Source organism: Saccostrea echinata, unplaced genomic scaffold, assembly GCF_033153115.1.
Source record: "Saccostrea echinata isolate AGI-Se365-2 ecotype Australia unplaced genomic scaffold, CSIRO_AGI_Sech_v1 ptg000006l, whole genome shotgun sequence".
Classification (NCBI taxonomy): domain Eukaryota; kingdom Metazoa; phylum Mollusca; class Bivalvia; order Ostreida; family Ostreidae; genus Saccostrea; species Saccostrea echinata.
Window position 1 is genome coordinate 15,780,230 of NW_026889755.1, and position 23,457 is coordinate 15,803,686.

Here is a 23,457-nt window from a genome sequence, read left to right on the forward strand (position 1 = left end):
ATTTCATGGTTGAATTCGACTTTTCCACTCGACAAGCAGAGTTTTGATGCTGTTTACGGAGACTAAAGAAAATAAAGACAAGCATGCCATATATGGTTGTATAGATAAATTATCGTAGAAAACATAGGTATAAACAGTTTGTCAGTGTATTTCCTCTGAAAGTGTAAATGAGTGCGATTCTGGGGGAGAGGGGTACTCCGTGTAATTCGGAGTTAGATAACTTGTGTTATTATTATACTATTGGTTAAAAATTTATTACCGAAGCAAGTGCCTTTGTCAACTCATTTGAAGTCTGACATCTCTATGAAGTGTGGCTTTATTTTTGGAGAACTGTGAGATGGAGTTGACCCAAATGCAGTTGTAGTTGAATCCACACTTTTCAAAAGTTTATATGTCCCTTGTCCGCCATCTTTGGGGGAAAAAAGCTCACAGTAGCCTTTGTAGTTTTCTGGTTTGTAACTTTGTCATTTCACATTTGACAGGTCCAGCACAATCTATAGCTTGAAATAGCTATATAGCTTTATTAAGCTATTCAAAAAAGCTTGATAGAGCTATTTAAATGCAGTTTTTCAGAAAAATGTTTTTTGTAAGAAATAGACAAAAAGTCGCAAGTATTTGACTATTCATATATTATAGAGCTATTTAAATGCAGTTTTTCAGAAAAATGTTTTTTGTAAGAAATAGACAAAAAGTCGCAAGTATTTGACTATTCATATATGTACTATATGGGCTATTAAACAACAACCGAAATCAAAGATAGTTCTAACATTGCAGCATTTGAATACTTTTAAGCAAAAGATGAATTTTCATTGTTTGAGTAACTGTACTACCTCTAAAACCTGTGCATCTTGTACATTGATTGTCCCAGGATGGAGCTACCCATACATCGAAAGAAAAAATTAAATCATAGTGGATTTACCATAGAACGCCAAAATGTTTGGTAGCATCACTGTCTGTGTACTAACTGTCGCTTTAAGGATCAGTCTATTGCAGCACTATAATTATTGAGCTACTTCACCTTACTTGTACTTTGAATATAATACTGTATTTCGTATGAAATATACTTTTAATAATGCCAATCCCGTTTGCTGTGACATATTAAGCAAAGCATAAGTACATACATCTCTAACATCGTCTAGTCCTACTCCAACGAGTGCTTGGTATGGACGGCCAGTGAATGCGAGAGCGCATTTCAATATAAACGGAATATTGCGCTGGATGCTGCGCTTACATTTCATCCGTAGTTTTTACGACATGGTTTTAGAAAAAAATATGGTTCATGCGTATTAAAAACTAGGCCTACTTTGATGTTTCTCAAAAAATTGTTATGAGAGAGAGAGAAAAAAAACTAATATAAGGTCCTCTTTTCTAACTATATGTAGGCCTAGTCGCCCGCGTGGCGCAGTGGTTAGAGCGTCTGCTCTAGAGTCGCGAAGTAAGGAGTTGATCCTTACGTCACGGGTTCGAATCCCACTGTGGGACGTGGAGACCGGTCCTTCGGATGAGACCGTATAAACCGAGGTCCCGTGTCGTAGTAGGTGCTGGCACGATAAAGATCCCTCACTGCATGCTCAATGGCCGTAAGCATGGTAAGTGCCGAGCATAGGACAAAATTTGCAGCTCTCCACCGGCAAGTGGTGGCGTCTCCATATGAGTGAAAAATTCTCGAGAGGGACGTTAAAAACCTACAAACAAACAATATGTAGGCCTATTAAATCTGCGTATATTTTCCAAGACACTATTTTATACATTGATGTGTGTAATAAATAAATGATTCTTTATAGAAACAATTAATTAGCATATACAATGGCAACGGGTAACAAGGTATTACTAGGATTTTGACAAACCGTCATCCAATCAAATGCTACGAGGGTTGGTTCAAAAGTAATGTCACACCATGACAACTGCTATAAAATCTTTCATAATCAAATGTCAGGGGCGTAGCTAGAACTTTGACGAAGTATAGGCACAAATTACCCTGTATGCGACGAGGGGTCTGGGGACCGCCCAAGATCCCATGCAGCAGGTCCAGGGGAGCGCCCTGGTAGGGGGTTTCGGAAAATGGATTTCACGATTTTGAGACCTCTGGGTAACAAATTCTGGGCGTTTAAAATACAAAATTCTGGGTCTCTTTAAAATTAAATTTCATATTAAGTAGAAAATCTTAAGGAAAAAAAAAAGTGCACTCCAACTTTTTTTTTACCAGAGGTGTCTTCAGTTAGGAGAGTTTTCATATTTTTTCGGCGTAATCAAATTTAGAACATGAAGAATAAAGTTATTCATAAAGTATTCAAAAATATTCAAACACAAAGCAAAGTTTTACATATAAATAATATACAAATATAATATATCCACAAAGAAGAGTTAAATTTGGGTGGACAGCCATACAAAAGGTAATTGCTGTTAATTCAAATTAACTAAATTATTTCAAAATTAAAATGACAATTAATACCACACATAACATATCTTGTTAGCATCAGGGGAGTTTTATATCTACTTTAAAATTATTTGCATGTAGAAATTTTAAAGACAGTTTATGAGGAGTCCTACAGTGAAATAACCGATTAACTATTGCAGGTAATTATTACTTTGCACAGTTTTGTGGTTATAAATTAATACAGTAGTGGAACTGTAACTGAATTAAATTAACATTGTGGGTATTGTTTAGAGAGTGAGGAACTTGACTGCAGCAAAGTTGAATCCAAATCTGAACTCAAAAAGAAGTTTCATGTTGTACTTTTTATGTTCCTTAATCTTGAAACTGCTGAAGTTTGGTTAGCTGAAAAATCATACTTGGAAATAGACCTGCTCCAAAAACTTTTAACCTGTTTACTAATCAAGAAAATTTTGGTCAGTTCCAACATACAAAGCAAGTCTGGAAGTTTTCATCCAACAAAATGTATATGTATATTCAAACACAAAGCAAAGTTTTACATATAATCATTAAAGGTCATATGAAACAGTTCTTAACACTAGGAGTTTACACTTTAAACGTAAAGACTGGTATGAAAGAAAGTCAAATTATGTTTAGTAAAAATATATTGCCTTTGCTTAACTGAAAAATGAAGGCCTAAACTTGTCCACTTGATAAATTTGTTACCCGCTTATCGTTCTTGATTTTGTGTTTTTATGACGTCACAAAGACCCATTGGTAATTTATTGAGTTAATTTTAGTCATTTTTGTGGGTATAAATGTGATTATGTTTTCAGATAAGCTATCTGATTCTAAAACACAGTTTACTCTATTTGAACTAATCGTTATAATTAGACACAGCAACTGAAAACGAGAGCTTTTCATCGTAGGATGATCCTGATGAATACCCCGTAGTTCTAAATTAAGATTTTTCTCCTCCAACTATGATTAATTATTTTAAATTAATACTTCAGAAACAAAAGTCTTCTTATTTCTGTTTGATACGTATATGATACATAATGTTTTTTTTCCATTCCCAGTTAAATTGTATAATTAACAACAAAAAAACAGTGTAATTAATTAATATTGACCTGAAGCTTCTTACGACAAAAAATTTAATGGGCATGCAAAATCTGTAAAATAAAGTTGTGTCATATATTGAGAGGGAAAAATATGTAGCTCAAGAGTACCCCCCCCCCTTTTCCCCCCAAATAAACACGGGGATGATAATTAAAGTGGATCAATGAAAAATCGGCATATTTGAATGCGCGCTTTCTGCAATCTGAAACACGAGGACCAATGAAAAAACAATATAGAAATAGGGGTTTATGACGACATCATCGTAATTTTGCTGTCACAAGAAGCACGATTTTATAAAAAAAAAAAAATAATAATAAAAAAAAAAAAAAAATGGCTCGAAACTTACCGGCATTACGAGAGTGTACATGTATATATACATGTACTGTAATGTTACGGTACTGATACTTCTTACAGTTTGGCTGAGCAATTGCAGTTTGAAAATACTCATACACTTCGTGCATAAATTGATCAGTTAAAAAAATCCATACCCCATTATTTGCAAGACTGAATCTGAACAATTTTCAAAATTAATATTTTTACAGTTCATTTTTTTTTTAAATCAGGCTAATCTGTGTTAAAATAAACTGATACAAATTTAAACGATACAAATTTAAACAATTCGGTCTGTAAAAAAGTGGATAGAATTTCGTTTAATGTCTGACTTTTTAAAATTATTACTATAATATAGTTACAGTGTTACGTGTAAACTGTATATGTACCAACTTTTTGGTAGGAAAAAAATACGGAGAGAGAGAGAGAGTCATCGAGACACGGAAAACCAGAGAGAGAAGAGGAAAATTGATTAAGAAAGGAGGAAAGCGAGAAAGCGATGGAATCATTTCATTTCCCATAAATAAATGAAATCATTTATATGCAGGTTTAGTTTCAATTTTACACACCGCGGTCAATCGAATTCAGCTAGGCGCGTACTACCGAGTACATAGATAGCATCGTCTAATCATGACTTAAAAATTTTAATCAGAAAACAAATCATCAATATTCTTATGTAAGAAATTTATTCAATTGTAAATTATTTGACAGCGTCTATATACAGTTACTCGAGTACAGATCCCCGCTCTTTGTCGTATCGTCTCTGTCGATTGAATTTAAGTGTTGAAGAAAGACAATAAATTACACAAACAAAACATACTAAAATCTTGCAAATATGCAATAGGATGTGAAAAGACACATACTATCTTGATTGAACATCGTATATTTATGCGACGTTTTAGCCCAGATAATGATATTTCTTAAAAATTATGCTGCAAAAGACAGTTGTATAAAATGTTAGTACTGAATGTAGTGACTGGGTCTTACTGACGTCATAAGCAAGGGAGATAAGCCGCACTAGTTGAAGTTCATTTCTGCAGTCAAGTAATTTTGATCCACTCTGCTGCCACTAACTTGCATAAAAAATCCAAAATGTAATTTCAGGCTTATTAAAGTAGCTCAGATGAACTCATTTCCGTATACAACCAAAAATGCTCTGGACATTGTTTCATATGACCTTTAACTAAAGAAGGTTTGTAAATGAGAGAGCTCGTAATATCGCGGAAGTAGGAAGTTAACACGTTGATAACATTTCTGGATGCAAGTTAAGGCCATGGAAGTTCGAACAGGAATGAGACGAGAAATGAATATAATTTTAAAGATTTTTTCCATTTTATTCATTTTTCATGTGGGAAAGACTCAGAATTCCAATCATTTTTTAGAAAAAGGTAAGAATTTCATTAGTATACAGGCCCGTAGGAAGCAATTTCAGTTTAGGGGGGCACAGCCATATATTTTCAGTTGAGGAGGCACTATCAACCAAAAATTCCTTGACAAGCAAAAAAAAAAAAAAAAAAAAAAAAAAAAAAAAAAAAAGTCATCAGAAGTTTTTATTGAGGGGGCACAAGCATATACTAGCAATGTTTTCTACAGAAATGTATATATCGGCAAAATTATTGGGGGGGGGGACGGCCCCCCCCGTGCCCCCGGTATCTCTCTGAAAGATGAGTTTCTTCATACTATGGGGACATGCAAACAACAGTTGTGACGTGTTATCTAGGGTAATATAAAATTAAATGCTAAGATCATTACTATTTTTACCCTCTCAAAAACTAGTGGTTTAATCAGTGGAGGACTGGATTCCTGTATAAAAGGGTGTGAAGGTGGGTAAGGGGTGTGTTTCACAGATGTAACCATTTTTAGGTCACCTGAGTCACTCCAGGGGGTGTTACTAAAACGCGGAACGGAAAACGGAACGGAAAGCGGAACGGAACGGAAAACGGAAAATATGATTCAAGGTTAAATCACTTAAGATATAAAAATCATACCAGAAACGGTATACATCATATAAATTTTTTATATTTAATCCTTAATTATTAAAATACGATCTGATTTAGTCATGTTCATTTTCTTATTCATGAAGATCTCTGAACGTAGACAAAGCACAGGGTACGGAAAACGGAACAGAAACTATCTAATGCTGTACATATACACATGTAGCATGTTGCGGTAAAATATGGATGAGATGGAGAAATTTATTGAAGATCACTCCGATTAATATGAACGGCAGGTATTCTATTTTTTGGGGATAACGTACATCTCTGTAACTCTCCCCACCCTCCCCCAACCACAATACTTAAATATAAATAACAACTCTATATTTTTTTGCGAAAATATGTGATTTCCCAATTAATTTCATCTTGACGTTATTCTGTGCAATCAGTTTAAGCTGTTTTGCACAATTTGGCCAGATACATGTATGCTATCTTTCTTAAATCTCCGTTTCAGGTCCCTGTGGATTGCATCAACACTCCTGTATTTGTAATAAATTTTTTTTTTTTAAATTGTTTTCTTAATGCCAGTGATCGTTGTCTCTAACGCAAATGTATATACATGTATATACTCTGTCTTTCATAATCAATAATGATAATTTTGTTTTGACGAATAAGCCATTTTTCAAAAAGTGATAAGCAGGCGCGGATCCAGGAATTTTTTTCCGGGGGGGGGGGGGGCATCTCAGTCAAATATAAAAATAGAAATTTCTTGACAAGCAAAAAAAAAAAATAATAATAAAAAAAAAAAATAAAATAAAATAAAAAACTAAACTCCTTTCCCAAAAGTGAAAAACCTATTTGGTGGGGGTGGGGGTTAGTCGTTGACTTCTAAAGCTTCATACCTATGAGTTTTCAGACCTAGATCCGCGTTTTCGAGGAGGGGGGAGGGCGTTTTCTAGTGGGGATGCATGGTCACTTTTAATTGGTTTGGTTTATACATTTTATAACTCTGCAAATTCCAGGGGTGGGGGTTTGGACCCCCCCGACCCCCCTCTAGATCCGCGCATGATAAGTGAGACATTCTGATAGATAGATGTGAGTCCTATAGTGTGTATTTTATTGACAATTGCATGTATATGCTACATGTTCTGAGGAAAAAAAATCATAAATACATCACATTGTTACGGTAACCTTTAATTAGATATAAACTACATGTATTAGATAAAGAAAATTGCTTCCTATGTCTGAATTATACTTGAACTTAGTGAAAAACTTGACATCAAATTTTTCCGTTCCGTTCCACTTTCCGTTCCGTTTTCCCTTCCGCGTTTTAGCAACACCCGTCACTCAGGTGACCTATTGCTATCCGTTTTTGTCCGTCGGCGTTCGTCGTTTGTCGTGCGTTAACATTTAAACATTTTCAGCTTCTCTGAAACCGCTGAACCAATTTCAACCAATTTTGGCATGTAGCATCTATGGCAGAAGGAGAACAAAATTGTGAATTTCATGGTCCCTGCCCCCTTGGGGCCTGAGGGGTGGGGCTAAAACCACCAAAATTAATGCAATCTTTATAAATCTTCTTTACTCCTGGACATCAAGCAGTTAAACTGTTGGCATGATTGTAATAAGCATTGAGCCCTCTACCAAAATTGTGAAATTCATGGCCCCTGAGTCAGGGGTTCTGGCGCAAGGGCGGGGCTCTAATGATCATATAGTGAAAATGTAGACTAAGTAATTCTGTGAAAAAAATCTTCTCCTCTGCTCCTGGGTATTTAGCCGATGAACTAAGTACATAGTTATGATGAGCAATGGTGCCTCTTCAAAAATTGTGAATTTCATGGGCACTGGCTCCTGGGTATTAAGCGGATGAACTAAGTACATACCGTATAAGTGGAAATTTTAGCGAGACGCAAATTTAGCGATTTATCTTTTAAATAATGGTAATTAATTTTTATCGACAATCAATTTTAGCGATTTTAAAGTGCCTACTAAAGAAGCTATTACAAATAAAACGCAATTAATTTTTAGCGATATTCAATTTTAGCAATCTCAACACCCACACTAATAATGCCAAAATTAAATCCTCGCTAAAAATTCTGCTTATACGGTAGTCATAATGAGCTAGGAACGGTTTTTATTCAGTCGAAAAAATTAATACTTGTTGAATTCCACACAAGGTATTCTTTTTATAATTAATACTCTAGCTCAATTTATAAAAGATATAAAGCACCTGTGATGTTAAAATATTTTTGGATATAAGCACGCATTCACTCATCCACATACACGCACGTTACTTTAACCCCTATAACTTTGTTACGAAGGGATAATAATACCTCATGTATTTTCTGTATCACCGAAAAATCTAATGGTAAATAAATTCAGATACACCATGATGTGTAAACTTTTTTGAAGTCTCATTAAAAAAATTCATAATTAATAAAAATAAACAATCTGTTCACTACCTGCAAGGGAATTTGTATTTAACTTTTTTTTTTGAATACTTAACAATAATTAAGTTTCCGTTGTTTATACAATTCAATTTCTTTGCCTGTCTTAGGTATGGAGTAGAAACATAACAAAGAGGCACATAATGATGTCAAAGGATTGTTTTATGAACGTTTATTCCGTACATGAAAATTTAATTTTTTTGTCAACTTCTTACTTTTTTAAGTAAATCACACTTAATCAAAAGCGGTAATAAATGTTTCTCTACTTTTTTTTTTTTAAATTTTGAGGCACCTGTGCCCTCGACGCTACTGCTGTATCACTTGAACACAACAATTATCGTTCATCATTTGTTAAAAGGGCCGCTAATCTAAAAATCAAAACATTATGGTTTATGTATATATTGTATAGTTTGATCAAAGAGATGGTTGTACTGCTCTTGGCTCTTTTATATATATATATATATATATATATATATATATATATATATATATATATATATATATATATATATATATACTTAACGGACTTTTCTGTGAAATACAGTTGCATTACCATTTGTATGAAATCTATTGGAAATTGAAACCGAATATCTTGCGAGACTTAACAGGCCCTTAGAACGCGGGGGGGGGGGGGGGGAGAGGGGACCTGTCCCCACTTTCTCTGAGTATAGTATTTTGCTATAGCAAATTTTCCTTTTATAGGTGCTGGTTCCCCCGTCCCCTCCCCCCCCCCCCCCCGATTCTTGTTGTTGTAAGAAGGATCACTGGCAAATTCAATGATTTGTACAGACTGATAAGTTTTCCCCTTTTTTCTGCTAGTTAGATTATTTTGAGGAGTTGCCCCTCCCCCACTCTTTAGTCAGTATAGGGTGGTTTTTTGTTGTTTTTTTTTTTCCTTTTTTGCTCAAGGCGGTTTTTTGGAGGAAGTTGCCCTCCTCCCCAACTTTTGAATTTGTACCTGCTTGAATATGTGTATTTTACCATAATCAAGGTAATCTGTTCATCTTCCTCTGTAGCATCAGCTAACCTGACACCTAAGCTTTTCATATTTCGATGCGATGAAATGTAATATTTACATGTAATATTACAATAATTAAATATTACGTCCAACACACGTTTATACTTTTTTGGTATATCAGGCGATTCGGTTAAGCAATATCCCATTGAATGTTTGTAACTCTACCACTCTAACTTGACTTTCATAGGCGACTTAGTATCTGCTTTTGTCTTGAAAGCTAAGATAAAATAGACAAACCATTTTTTCCTAATTATTGTTTCAAAAAATAACAATTTGCCAGAATCTCGAAATTAAAGAACATGACTCTTATTTTTGCCTGTTACTACACGACTCAAATAGAAACATTTTTTTTTCTTTCGAATCCGAAAGATGTGTGTGCTTTTTTAATCATTTTCCTTCAGTATCCCGACATCAACGGAACATTCATAAAATGTCGAGATATCCGGGGTATCGAGATACTGGTATCAGAGCTGAGAGTCGACGTCCAAGATTTCAACACGAAACATGACTAATTTATTGCATACAGATGTACATGAATTCAACAGTCAGCCAAAAAAAAAATGCTTTTTCTAATATATTTTATGGCTATCAAAGTTTTGCCTGAACTCCGTTTTTTCCGCTCGAAACATCACCAGTGTTAATTTTTTTTTCATCTTTATCAAAATTTTAGATTTCTTGAATGTCTTTGTTGTCTTACGACAGGTGTTGTTGATGTTTTTGATTTCTTTACAGCCTAATCTATTGTTTAATCTGTTGTTTCTTCTGTTTTATGAACATTTTAATCCTAATATCACTGTCGATGTAATTGTCATTTTCTTCAATATTGATCATAATGCTAATATCAGAGACTACTTTTTATGTATTTATTTGATCAAATGTTTCAAAATGTTTTTTTAAAATCATAATTTATTGTTTGCAGAATTTCCGTGGCATCCCCCTCTTCCATTTTTCCCTTCAGCATATTCTCTTGCTGTTAATTTAGCAAAGAATTATCTATATCTGGGCCGTCTGCCCCCCCCCCCCCCCTCCTCTCATTCGTTGCTGTAGTAGGTTCGAATCTCCCATGATACCAGTATCTATACCCCCCCCCCCCCCCAATGAAGAAGATTGGTTCTTTTTTTTTTAGATTGAACTTTTACCGATTGCTTTTTTATTTGGAGATTTTTTTTTGCTTTTCAATGATCTCTGCCACCCCCCACCCCCTCCTCAAAGATACATTTTATATCGACGCTTCACCCTGAGCTAGTCTAACTGCGCATATCGATATGATAAACTGTGGATTAAAATGGGTAAATACATTTTACATGAAGGTATTTTTAAGAATAAAGAAGTGTACATGTGCATTGATCTCTCTTTCTCTCTGAAAAAAAAATATACGAGTATGTAGAATACCATTTAATATTAAGACTTAGTCTACTGAATAATAGTCAAATTTAAACATTTGCAAATTGCTCAGAAAACAAATATACAGTATCTTTAGTCATGAATCATATATACACAGCGCTATAAATCGTCGTAATTAACAATATGAGTTCAAAGTTGCGTTTAGCTTAATTATGTGATATCAAGTTAAATACTTAAACAGAATGATTAATGTACTAGTGTGTAATTATATTATTTATTAAAAATTTCCGCATCAAATTTCATATGATTTAATGTTTTTCTTGTAACAAATGGAAATCCAGTTTTATTGCTTGTTCACAAAACGCAGTCGACAAAAATTACTTCCGTGTTTACAATGCCGCGACTTTGATGTCGTTTTCCGCACATTGTGACGTCAAAAGATAAGGGCCCTTTTCTCATGACGGCAGTTATATATATATATAATATGTTTTACGGTGTGACCGTTGGGGCGAGCGCAGAACTCGTTTACACAACTTACACCTGAAAACTTTGATCCGCCTCTTAGAACTTCCAAACCGCACGAGACACAGTCTAGACTGTGACGTCACATGACGTTGGAATTTACGGAGACAGCCGAACGTCTGGTTGAACGAGACTACAGGCCTAGTGCAATTTTTAACGAAATACGTTTTTTGTTAATTTAAAGCTCTCGGCAAAGTGCAAGCGTTTTATATTTTTGTCATCTCCCTCGGGAGATGACACATTAAGTTCGTTTTCCGGAAATGAAGTCCTAGTGTAAGCTGCCATCGATAAGCTGGTGGTCTGGCAAATGACCTGACGATGACACGATTTCTAAATATAGAGATGTAAACAAAATTGAGCGTTCTGCCTTATTATTACAAAATGGTCCATCTTAAAGTAAAACTACACAGGGTTCATTAGGATAATAGAGGTTGGATTGCTGGGGTGGTGGTCTTCAAAATACACATAAACATTGTATCTAGGTTATTGCGTAAAAAGTTTTCCTATTTCCCTTGGACCATCAAAGAGTGGAATGATAGTCTCGGCGAATACACCTGACACCTTTAGGTCTCAAGTGATCATCTTCTAACCATAAGTAAGAAATATTATTAAGATTAACCTTTTAAAGTTTTAATTTTTGGTCATATCATGCGCACCAAATTTGCCATAATAATCAGCTTGTTGATTGTGGACAATACTTGGCAGAAGCAGAAACGATGGTCAGCGCGCGGGGATCAAAATACATAAAACATGGCATATTGAATGTATAAGCCAAGGCGTGGATCCAAAATTTACTGACGAAAGAAAACAGTGAAAACATTTCAATAACAACTCACATTAAATGCATATATACAATGGCAAAAACTTTACTTTTATATGTACTTACTGCCGTATATGAAAAATAAAACAGAACTTATTCAAAAAAATAAATTTCGAAGAAAAGAAATATTACCTAAAAGCACAATTTAAGCAGAAACATAAATGTCTCTGATTTAAGTAGCTCAGTGCTGCAGGCATTGGAATAAAAATAGTAAAGAATCATTATGAGTATTTTCTCGGATGTCTTCACTATTCTTTTTTTCCTTTAAAATTACTCCTGCGGGAAAGTTTTAGGAAAAACACAATTTTCTTGACCTGGCTCAGGTTTTTTAAGGATTAATAAATAAAGCAACTTATCAATTTAATTCTTTATGCAATTCTAATTTGCATATTTTTGTTAATGGAAAAAAGTAAAAAAAAAAAAAAAATCACTCCTCGTATTCTTGAAATAAAGCCAAAATTATAAAATGTGTGTCTCGTGAAACAGCGTATAAAATCGATGTTGGTAGATTGAGGTTCTTTTCAGTGTGCCAATACTTAATTTTAAATGGTAACTTTTCAATTTTATAACCTTTCTATGCATGCTATTTTCCCACAAGCGTATACGTGTACATGTACTTATATTATATAAACATAATATAGCGTTAACACATGAATCTGCATATTGGCAGCAGAAGGATATGATGCAGGAGTGTCTCAATGTTTTCCTTGATATTCCCAGTGGCTCGATAGCCAAGTCACTTCGGAGGATACGTTTAAAATAAGGAAAATCTTTGGAAATTATAATTGAGGTTCGGATTAATTTAAGTTAGCGCTTTAAAACTGCTTTGCTGTTGTAGTAGGCGACTACAAACTAAAGTCAAAAGAAACGCTAAGGTTTTATCCATCTTCATACGGAACAATTGTTTTATATCTAATTTTTACGAATATTTCTCGGTGGTTAGATTTTTTTTTACAGACATTGTACAAAAAATATTCAAAATGAATAAAGCATATTTACAACAAGTAAAATAATATAGGCATGTAGCAACAGGAGGGTCGTCCCCCTTCCATGTTTTTCCCAAACATTAAAAATATTCATTCAAAGGCGCGTCCTTGCCCCATCTTCCATCTTTTGTTGCAGTATGGTACGTCAAATCATCCCATGGGAATGTACTATAATATAAAATATGTTTGTTGGAAAAGTTTTAATCCTCCCTTTCAAGAAATGAAAATGTGGAGTTTGGACAGCCCCTTTTTCCCCTTGTCAAAGATTGTTCAGATAAGTCGTCGATTTCCCCCCCCCCTTTTTTTTCAAAAGCGATACTACTGCATGTAATAGCTGAAAAAATAATGTAACATTCCACTGTTTATTCTGTGACATTCATGAAGCCAAAGAGATGACATTTATGGCTTTCTGGAAAGCCAAACTTGTATATTATTTATATTATTTTTATATTCGCCATTATCGCATGGAATCCTGGTAGTGAGAGAATTCTGGGAAGGTTTCACACTAAAATTTGCCTGACGTATATGTCATTCCGAATTTTCTCTGTTCTTACACATGAGTCTATTGAGCTCGCTTCGCGAGCGGCGCTTCGCGCCGCTCGCTGCGCTCGCTATAATATATATACAATATATATATATATATATATATATATATATATATATATATATATATATATATATATATATATATATATATATATATATATATATATATATATATATATATAAAATATCCAGGAGCTAGAGGCAAACTAGATCAGTGTTTTCAGAGATAACATTAATTCACTGAATTATCTTAGTTCTTTAGAATGAAATAATTGTTACTGTTGGATGCTGGATTAGATTACGATGCTGTAGACTTGTGGATGGTCATAATAAACATGATAAGAACTTGTGCTTAACTTCTTAATGAGATCCAACCCCATTTTTAGCCATACTGGTCAGAGACCAGAAGAACTAATGCATTGGTAAGGTGACCGTCGTCCGTCTATCTACATGTAGCTGTCTGTCTGTCCGTCTGTAAAAAAATTTTCAAAACGCTACTCCTCCTACAGTTTAGGTCCAATTTCAATAAGATTACGTAGACAAGTACACTATATCAAGATACTTAATTCTATATATCGGTTTTTTGATTTCGACAAACGGTGTTGCCACGGTTACTAAAATTCTTTCAAAATGCTACTTTCCTTACAGTTTTAATCCAATCACAAAAGTAGACTATACTAAGGTACATAATTCTATATTGGTTTTGATTTCGACAAACGTGTAGCCATGGTTACTAAAATAGAAACTTAGAAATTCTTTCAAAATGCTACTACTTCTACAGTTTTGGTCCAATTTCAGTAAGACTTGGTACACAAGTAAACTATACCAAGATATAGAATTCTTTTTTATCTGAGTTTGATTTTGACTGATGGTGTTGCCATGGTAACTGAAAATAGAAATTTCTTTGAAAATCTTACAAAACGTTTTTTCTAGAGTTTTGATCGAATTTCAGTAAGACTTGCTGCACAAGTTATTTTGCCAAGATACATAATTCTTTGTATCAGTATTTGATTTCAAGGAAGTTGCCATGGTTACTAAGAATAGAAATTTCTTTAAAATTCTTTCAAAACATTACTCCTCCTACAGTTTTGGCCTGATTAGACATTTACACATGTAGGCTATGCTAAGATACACCCTTCTTTTTTTGTATAAGTATACACGCCAGCAGAGCTACAGTCTCGTCAGGTTTACTTTGTTCTATTTGAAAATACGAGTTTGTAATTAAATAACATTTTTCCAGTTTTTTGTCTTGTTAACCATCAGAAGGAATTCTACAGTATTAAATGATCAGGGAGACACAGAGAAAACTATTGCCCTTCAAGTTTTAATTATAGCATGGTACTTGCAACTCTGACAAATATATTAAGCCACTTGAGTTTTGGCTAATGTATGAAATACAAAGTTATTGAATTCACTGTGATCTTTAAACAGCCACATAATATTAAATTTCTCATATATATATATGAATATTAATAATGTATCAATGTATTTTATAACTGAAATGAACCTTTCTTGAAAATAATATAAGTTGATTACTCTTTATTGTAGATTTAATCATCAAGACATTCCAAAATGACAGAATCAGGGACCACAGTTATTTGTACATAGACAACTCCACTGGGTCACTATTTGTTGGTGCTAGGTAAGATTAAATCAACGTGTACATAGACAACACCACTGGGTCAAAGTTTCTCCAGATTGTTGTTAAAAACCATGTTTACAACTTTCAATCTCACAATCACTTAGCTGTGACGTTCTACAACTGCTCAGTTATGATGTCACGATCTACAGCACCGCATGTATAACGAAAAGGCAGAGGCAAATCAAAGAAAATGTAATAAACCGAGAATTCAATATTTTGTAGTGGAATTTATTTCACTCATGCGAGGAGATTTTTTAATATTTGCACTCGTGAAAACATAAAAAATCTCTATGTATTTATTTTATATTAATAGTTATATGCACATAAACATTTCCAATGGGTCAATTTTTAGGTGTACTTAAACAAGTCTATTGGGTTTCATAATTAATTCAACTCGTTTATTGGTGCTAGGTGAGATGGGCTTTAATGATAAATTACATATGTAAGAAAATGTCACTTTTTTTGCTTTGCCCAAGTAAAACTATATTTAGCAGAATATTGACAACTCAACTGCTCACTACTGGTATGTTTACTTACTTTCATTTACATAGACATTTCCATTGGGGTACTTTTTGTTGGTTCATGGCCAGGACTTATTTTTGATAATATCTTGTTTGAATTTTTCCACCCACTGACGATTCTTTCACATCCTTTTTTCTCTCTACATTTAGTTAATAATCTTGGCATCATCTATAACGATTATCATATGACGGAGCCAGTAAGGATGATCCAGCTTCGGCTAATATCTAACTTGTCATCGTTTCCCTGAATCTATTAGCCTTTACAACCACTGTGACATGTAACTAACATTGCATTGTCTTATAGAAATCCAGTCAGGATCATGTGATCAAACTACAGTGTAGGCAACATATGCTCTAATGCCAGATTATGTCTTCATCAAAATCTATAAATTTATACAAAATAGCTTTTGTTTATTCATACCCCACCGAACCACTCTAAAATTACATGTAAATTTGTGTATAATGTGAAAGGACATTTTTGCAGAAAACTTGGACATTTTTAGAAAAGCGTATTGGACATTTGAGTTTACCACATAATTAAATCTATGTATATGTACACAAAGATCTTATCCAAAAAACTTAGTGATGATGATTCTTGAAGAATGATACTAGTTTCAATATCCTTTTAATATTGTTTTGTTTGTTTGTTTGTTTGTTTGGAGGGCTGCGCAATAATATCGATATTCAGGTGTAAATATCGTATTGCTATACGTTTTACCGATATACCCGCAAACTGCTTGGGCTTTAGATTTCTTAAGTAAAATATGAAATTTAATATGCCAGGAACGTTTTCAATCGTGCCAAACAGTACCAAACGGCAAAGTTGCTGTTTTATGGTTGCATTTCATTCCAAAACTGTAGTGAAATCAGCAACAAAAATTTTGCAACAATTTATTTATACTTGTTTTACACACGTTGCTTAAAGAGGTTAATAAAATGATTTTAACTTTTAAACATTTTAACTGTCATTGAAAATATTGCAATACATACCGCAATAGAGTTAAGAATATCGTAATACATCGCAATACGAAATTTCCAGCCGATACCCAGCCCCATTTGTTTGTTTGTTTATTGTTTAATATCCCTCTCGAGAATTTTTTACTCATATGGAGACGCCACCACTTGCCGGTGGAGAGGTGCAAATTTTGACCTATACTCTGTACTTAGGGCCGTTGAGCAGTGAGGGATCTTTTTCGTGCCAGAACCTTTTGAGACACGGGACCTCGGTTTATACGGTCTCATCCGAAGGACCGGTCTCCACGTCCCACATTAGGATTCAAATCCGCGACGTAAGGATCAACTCCTTACTCCGCGGCTCTAAAGCGAATGCTCTAACCACTGCGCCACGCGGACGACTTTAACATTGTCAGACTACTGTGTACAGTTAGGAATAAGCATTTTCACTATTATATAATAAATAAATGATTCCCAGACTCAAATACTAGTAGTTTTTTATACACCCGTCCATGACGAGATGTTTTATTAGCTCATCTGAGCTGAAAGCTCAAATGAGCTTTTCTGATCACACGTTGTCTGGCGTCCATCCATCTGTAAACTTTTCACATTTTCGACTTCTTCTCAAGAACCACTAAGCCAATTGTAAGCAAAATAAGCACAAAACATCTTTGGGTAAAGGGTATTATAAATTCTTCAAAAAAAAAAAAAAAGGGCCAAGTCCTATTCCAAGGGGAGATAATTAAGAAAAGGCAAAAATAGGGTGGGGTCATTAAAAAATCTTCTCCAGAACCACTGGGACAGAAGAGATGAAACTTAAGTAAGGGCATCTTCAGGAAGTGTAGATTCTAATTTGTTTAAATCATGGCCCCCAGGTTTAGGACAGGGCAACAAAAGGGGATCGAATTTTTACAAAGAAATACATAGGGAAAATTCTCTAAAAATCTTCTCAAGAACCACCGGACCAGAGGAGATGAAACTTATGTGGAAGACTCCAGAGGTAGTGTAGACTCTATGTTGTTCAAACTATGGTCCCTGGGGGCGGGGTTTGGAGGAGGGAGGCTATAATTGGGGATCAAAGTTTTACATAAGAATATATAGGAAAAATTCTTTTAAAATGTTCTTCTCAAGAATCAATGGCAAGAAGAGATGAAAGCTTTGTGAGGTGTTGTACATTCTAAATTGTTCAATACATGGCCCTCAGGGGTAGCATGGGGCCACAATAGAGGATCAAAGTTTTACATGGAATCTTACAGGAAATAAATTTTGAAAATTCATCTTAAGAACCACAGGTGCACACACATATGCAAAAAATCTCAAGTTGTGTGGATTCATTTTTTTTTTCAAATTATGCACAGTGAGTTAGAGTTAGGTAAAATAGGGATCATTTTAAATAATGCATGCATACAGGAAAAGAAATTTCTTCTCCACAAGTGCAAGTCCAAGTTAGTCATAATGATATTGATTCATCCCCATATTGTGGGATTCAGAGACCATGCATAAGAGTGGGGCTATAATATAGGGTCACAATTTTTCATGGGAATATAACAATTTTTTCGGAAATCTGAAGAACAACAGGGCTAAAGTTACTCAGGTCAGTGTTGTGGCCCCTGGACCTCTTGTTTTTCCAGTTTTGATTACAATTTCTTCTTAATTCATTTCAGGAATTATTTAGTACAATTAAAGTTAGAAGATATCAGTGATAAAAGTGGACTGGTGAGTACAATAAATAGTTTAAAGTAAAAACTTATAGAAATTATCAATGATGGTAGATAAAAATAGATTATAGAACAACTTTATCCAACCATCTTAAACCATATACCAACCGGAAACTGTAAGTAAAAACCCAGTTGGCTTGTATTGGTTGGATTGACATGGACCTATCCAGGGTTTCTAATGTTCGATACCTAATATTAATATACACTGTACAAATGCAAATAAAGTAATGAAAGGTAGTAAAAGACATGTACTTTAATTTGTACCATGTATTTCTGATTTTTTTTTTTTTTTGTGATAGAAAACTATAAAGGTTGTGGCTTCTGATGAAAATAGAAAGCTGTGTTCTTTTAATGGGAAATCAGTTGTAAGTACATGTATTGTACAGGCTTACATTTATGTAGCATGCTTACATGCATATGTAAATAAAAGGCTTGTTCTTTTTTTTACTTAAAGGCAGAGATTTTAAGCACCGCCTTCAAAAATACCTGGTTTGTGTACCCCTGTCAATCAAAAGCATTAAGGTACATCATTGGGTGCTTGAACTTGATTGACCTTTTACTTACTAGTCCTTGTGTATACCCTGTACACATTGTTTGGCACTCGTGGTGACCTTCAAATTAACTTTTGATCATTTGATATTTACCACACGTGGTATAAACAATAGAGAAGCTGTATTACTATGGAATTTGCTAATATATGTATATATATATATATATATATATATATATATATATATATATATATATATATATATATATATATATATATATATATATATATATATATATATATACACACCTTTAGTATTTGAAATAATTAATATATTCTGTGATAATATATATCAAAGTTTGATATAACTTTCTTCAAAGTTCAACAAATAGTTTGAATAATAATATTTTTAATGGTTGGGGGTGCTTTGACACACATACAATTACAGATTACGAAAAGTCACTGAAATTAAACTTTATTTCCCATGTTTACAATTTTTCATTTTTAATTTAAAATCATCTCAATATCCAACCACTGGTTAAGTTTGACTTCTTGGGTACTCTGCTGTGTATTAAACTACTTCCTGTGTATAGGGATAAGGAGACAAATGACCACAGATAGACTGCTAGCCCTCAAGGCATTCACACCTGTACAAAATGAGCCCCTCCCCCACCTGGAATTTACCACCCGGTAAAAAATCTCTGCCTTTAAGGTTTTCACTTCAAATCACAATTATTTACATTTGCCAATGTCTATCCTTATATATTAATAGTAATTAAATTGACATTCAATTTTCAATGACATGAAGTTGGTCACGTGATCAGACTTTCTTGCGTATGGAAAACAAACCGCACTAGACTTTTGGAAGGGCCAGACTGTGACGTCACATAATGTCGTACATGTATGTTATGTTGAAGTTCCATATCAAAGTCTAAATAGTGCATATTTTTCTTTGTAACAGCAATAAAATATAAAATATAAATATAAGAAATAAAATATCACTTTTAGAGTTTCATTGGGATATGACATGGAGTTGATACGCCTTCGGGCGTTATCGTAGATTTGATCCCCGTGTGACCAACTTCATGTCATATCCCAATGAAACTCTAAAAATGACATCTTATTTCTTAATTATCTATCATATATAAGAATAAGGGATGCATATTTTTTTCTTTTTTCGTTTCTGTAGGAGTACTGTCAGAATTACATTAAGTATATTGTACGTGTTGATAACTCCACCCTGTATTTTTGTGGAACTGATGCCAATACGCCTTCCGAGTATAAAGCTACCGTAACGGTGAGTGAAAACAGTTTCTTTCAAAGTAAATTCACACTTTTCCCTGTCCTCAGGTTTAATACCAAAATATATAGATATAAAGGCATTTGCATAGCTCAGATATAAATAAATATGCATGAAAATAATTGTCTTTGTGTTATATTATTTATACAGTATTACAGTGACTGAATTCTCATATGTATTTCAGATAAATGATAATGAATTAAGCATATTATCATCTCAAAAATCCGCTGCGTGTCCAAGGGACCCCAAGGACAACACAACTGCAGTTTATGTCAGTGAGTATGAAGAATCTGACCTCATTTAAAGGAGAAATGAGCATTGGGAATTACTGTTGCCTTTACTTTTAAAGTTATCAAACTAATTTTATTTTCATGAAAGCAGATTTTCATGTACAAATGCTGTCTGAAAAATAATATAATTAACAAAGGTAGGTTTTGTGTCTAATGATTCTCTTAAACACCACATCATCATGACTGATTTAGGTTGAAACAGATCCAAAATAGGTGCCTTTCCCATGTAGACAAAATAAGTCTGATATTGCTTCTCAATTTGAAAATTTTGCAAAGAAAATATGAAAAATGAAAAATTCAAATGCATTCATAAATTGCATTATAAGAGATTCAGCAAGCATTTTGAATCCGTGAGGTTTTAGATTGAAATATTACCCATTTATTACATTATATTATAATTGTTTTTTAAAAAGCTGTAATGAGATATGGTCTTAATCTGTTTCGTCTATTGATTTTTGATAATCTACAGAAACTAGATCAGGCAATGGATGACCTAGTTCTGGTAAAATTATACAACATCCCCTTATATAAGCAGTGTATATAGCCATCATCCAGAATAAACAAATATGTATATGGCCCCAGAAACACTCTTCACTCTGCAAAATATACGATTTAACACTGATGTATTACACAGGTTTCTTGGTTATGAGTTTTTTACTTGTCTAGAGAAAAAAAAATTGTAAGAATTTGGGAATATTTGATTTCATAAAAAAATTCCGTATGAAAAGTGTTTAAATTCTAGCTTTATATCAAACTTTTAACAAGAATCTGTGAAGACTACCAGAAGATGTATAGCTTGCATCAACAACAATTATTATATTGATTTGCATTGTGTCTGTAGCCAGCGGTAACCCTGGTGACGTACCAGCCCTCTACTCGGCAACCATCCTTGACAATGGGAAGGCCACCATATCCAGACCACAACTTGTAAAAGATGGTGTAAAAATGAGTGAAAAACTGGAGAATGCAGACCCCATCCGCTGGCTAAATGGTAAAAAAAAATATACTAGATCCTGAGCATTGATAGAAGTCTAGCAGAGTTATCCTTCTAGAAACTTACAAATGACATCAATAAATTTATAAGAAAGTAATTTTTTTGAGAAGCAGATTATTTTGTTCCAAAATGGTGGTATATAGAAACATAACTGTTGCAGAACCCCAGTTTGTGGCATCTTTTGATGTGGGTGAAGATGTTTACTTTTTCTTCCGGGAAATTGCTCTTGAGTACACAAATTTCATGAAAAAAATGGTCTCCAGAGTTGCAAGGGTTTGTAAGGTAAGGCACACATTCACTCATAACAACCAAGAAAAATAATGAAAATCAAAAGTTACTTTAATTTTTGTGATAATTTTTTTACTTTGTAGAGAGACCTTGGAGGAAGTAGCTTCCTCGTCAACAAATGGACGACGTATCAGAAGGCCCGACTGAACTGTTCCTTACCTGGGTTATTCCCATTCTACTTTGATTTAATCCGTAAGTTAGCAAATATTGTGATTTGTCTGGTAATTACTAGTATCCCTAATGTTGCAAGAGAATATTTCGATGTTTGCATGCATTATAACACACGTTTAAAGTTTCCAGAGAAAGAAGATCTATAATTCATTTAGAAGTATTTTTTAAAAAAATACTTTTTCATGATGGATTCTGAGACAAAATTCTTTGTTTTGCAATAAATATAAATTACTCGTGTAAATACCAATACTCTATGATAATGGAATAGAAAGCTTATAAGGATTTTTAAAGTGAAGAAAGGACATGATGATTTATTTCATTCTTTGTTTAATGATACAAAAGAAGATTGAATTTTCTTTCTAAATACGAGGGTTGATCCAAAAGTTCGTGGAATTCTTTCTAAAATTTTATTGTGATGTGATTAAAGCAAATAAAAGACATATTTATAAAATAGTTCCAATTACTATTAAGGTCACAGGAGCCTTCTTAACATGGACAATTGTAAAATCCGGGGGAGACTTCGACGTAACGTCATTAGGTATGTCACGTCACATTGTAGGAGCATCTCACCCTTACGTTCAAATCGACCTAGAAATTCTACAGAACGCTATATTAATTCTTTTCTCCATTTCTGCTCTCGAGAAAAGCCTTGGTACCCACCTCGCACCCACTTTCTTTTTATTACGATCATTTTTCAAGACTGTGCTCCATCGTTCCATATTATTTTCCTATTTCAGTAGCAATTTCAACCACAGCGGTCCTCGTCTATTAACGCTCTCACTTTGTCTACGAGGAAAAAACGACCTTCCAATGGGTAGCCATACTTTTCATCATCCTTCACGGTAGTTCTATTTTCCTTAAATTTCTCAGCCCACTGGAAAGCCAGTGGCCTACTGCACTTTTGTCCTGCCTTTATCAGTAGTATATGCGTTTAAGTCGGAGTGTTCCCGAGATTTTCACAAAACCTATTACTTGACCGAATTTCGATGTTGTCTAACGAAGTCATGATGAACAACAAATCATCAATAGGAAAACTAAATATCCAGTAAAATCGATAAAACTTTCACACAAAGGTTTATAAGAAGTCAAACAATCGTTATAATGACATCATTTTCGTTTCATATGCTACTTAACGTGTATTTTCCCTCACAATGAGTATTAATGATAATGAACGAATAAATGTCTCCCCCGCATTTACAAACATTCGTTTCTATGGCAATGCCAAAGTGTTACTATTGTGAATATTTAAAATATTTTTTTTTATTTAAAAAAATCCAACAAGTATATAAAAACTATATATATATATATATATATATATATATATATATATATATATATATATATATATATATATATATATATCTCCATCTGTAATTTTCAATCACTTCCACCAACATGACCAATAATTAAATAAAATACATGTATTAAGAAATTCCAAGAACTTTTGGATCAACCCTTGTATATGCTTTTAAATTGTTTCTTGAGAAGTATCAAGTTAAAATTTCTATTGTCTAGAGGACGTACAGTTGGTGAACGATACCTTCTACGGATTATTTATCTCCTCCGTGTAAGTATGGCATTATTAACAGGCCCGTAGGAAGCAATTTCAGTTTGGGGGGGCACAGCCAAACATTTTTCAGTTAACAGTT

General features: G+C 33.8%; 1 protein-coding gene across 1 annotated transcript in view; it reads left to right on the forward strand.

The window, feature by feature from the left end:
* Positions 1–5,092: 5,092 nt before the first annotated feature.
* LOC133180443 (semaphorin-2A-like) overlaps positions 5,093–23,457 on the forward strand; it is a 78,927-nt gene continuing 60,562 nt past the window's right edge. The window contains exons 1-10 of the mRNA XM_061314971.1: positions 5,093–5,211; positions 14,989–15,082; positions 18,222–18,273; positions 18,575–18,640; positions 19,955–20,078; positions 20,260–20,340; positions 21,197–21,346; positions 21,510–21,631; positions 21,721–21,829; positions 23,324–23,375. Coding sequence (XP_061170955.1) covers positions 5,097–5,211; positions 14,989–15,082; positions 18,222–18,273; positions 18,575–18,640; positions 19,955–20,078; positions 20,260–20,340; positions 21,197–21,346; positions 21,510–21,631; positions 21,721–21,829; positions 23,324–23,375 — 965 coding nt within the window. The 5' untranslated portion in view covers positions 5,093–5,096. The remainder of the gene's footprint in view (positions 5,212–14,988; positions 15,083–18,221; positions 18,274–18,574; positions 18,641–19,954; positions 20,079–20,259; positions 20,341–21,196; positions 21,347–21,509; positions 21,632–21,720; positions 21,830–23,323; positions 23,376–23,457) is intronic.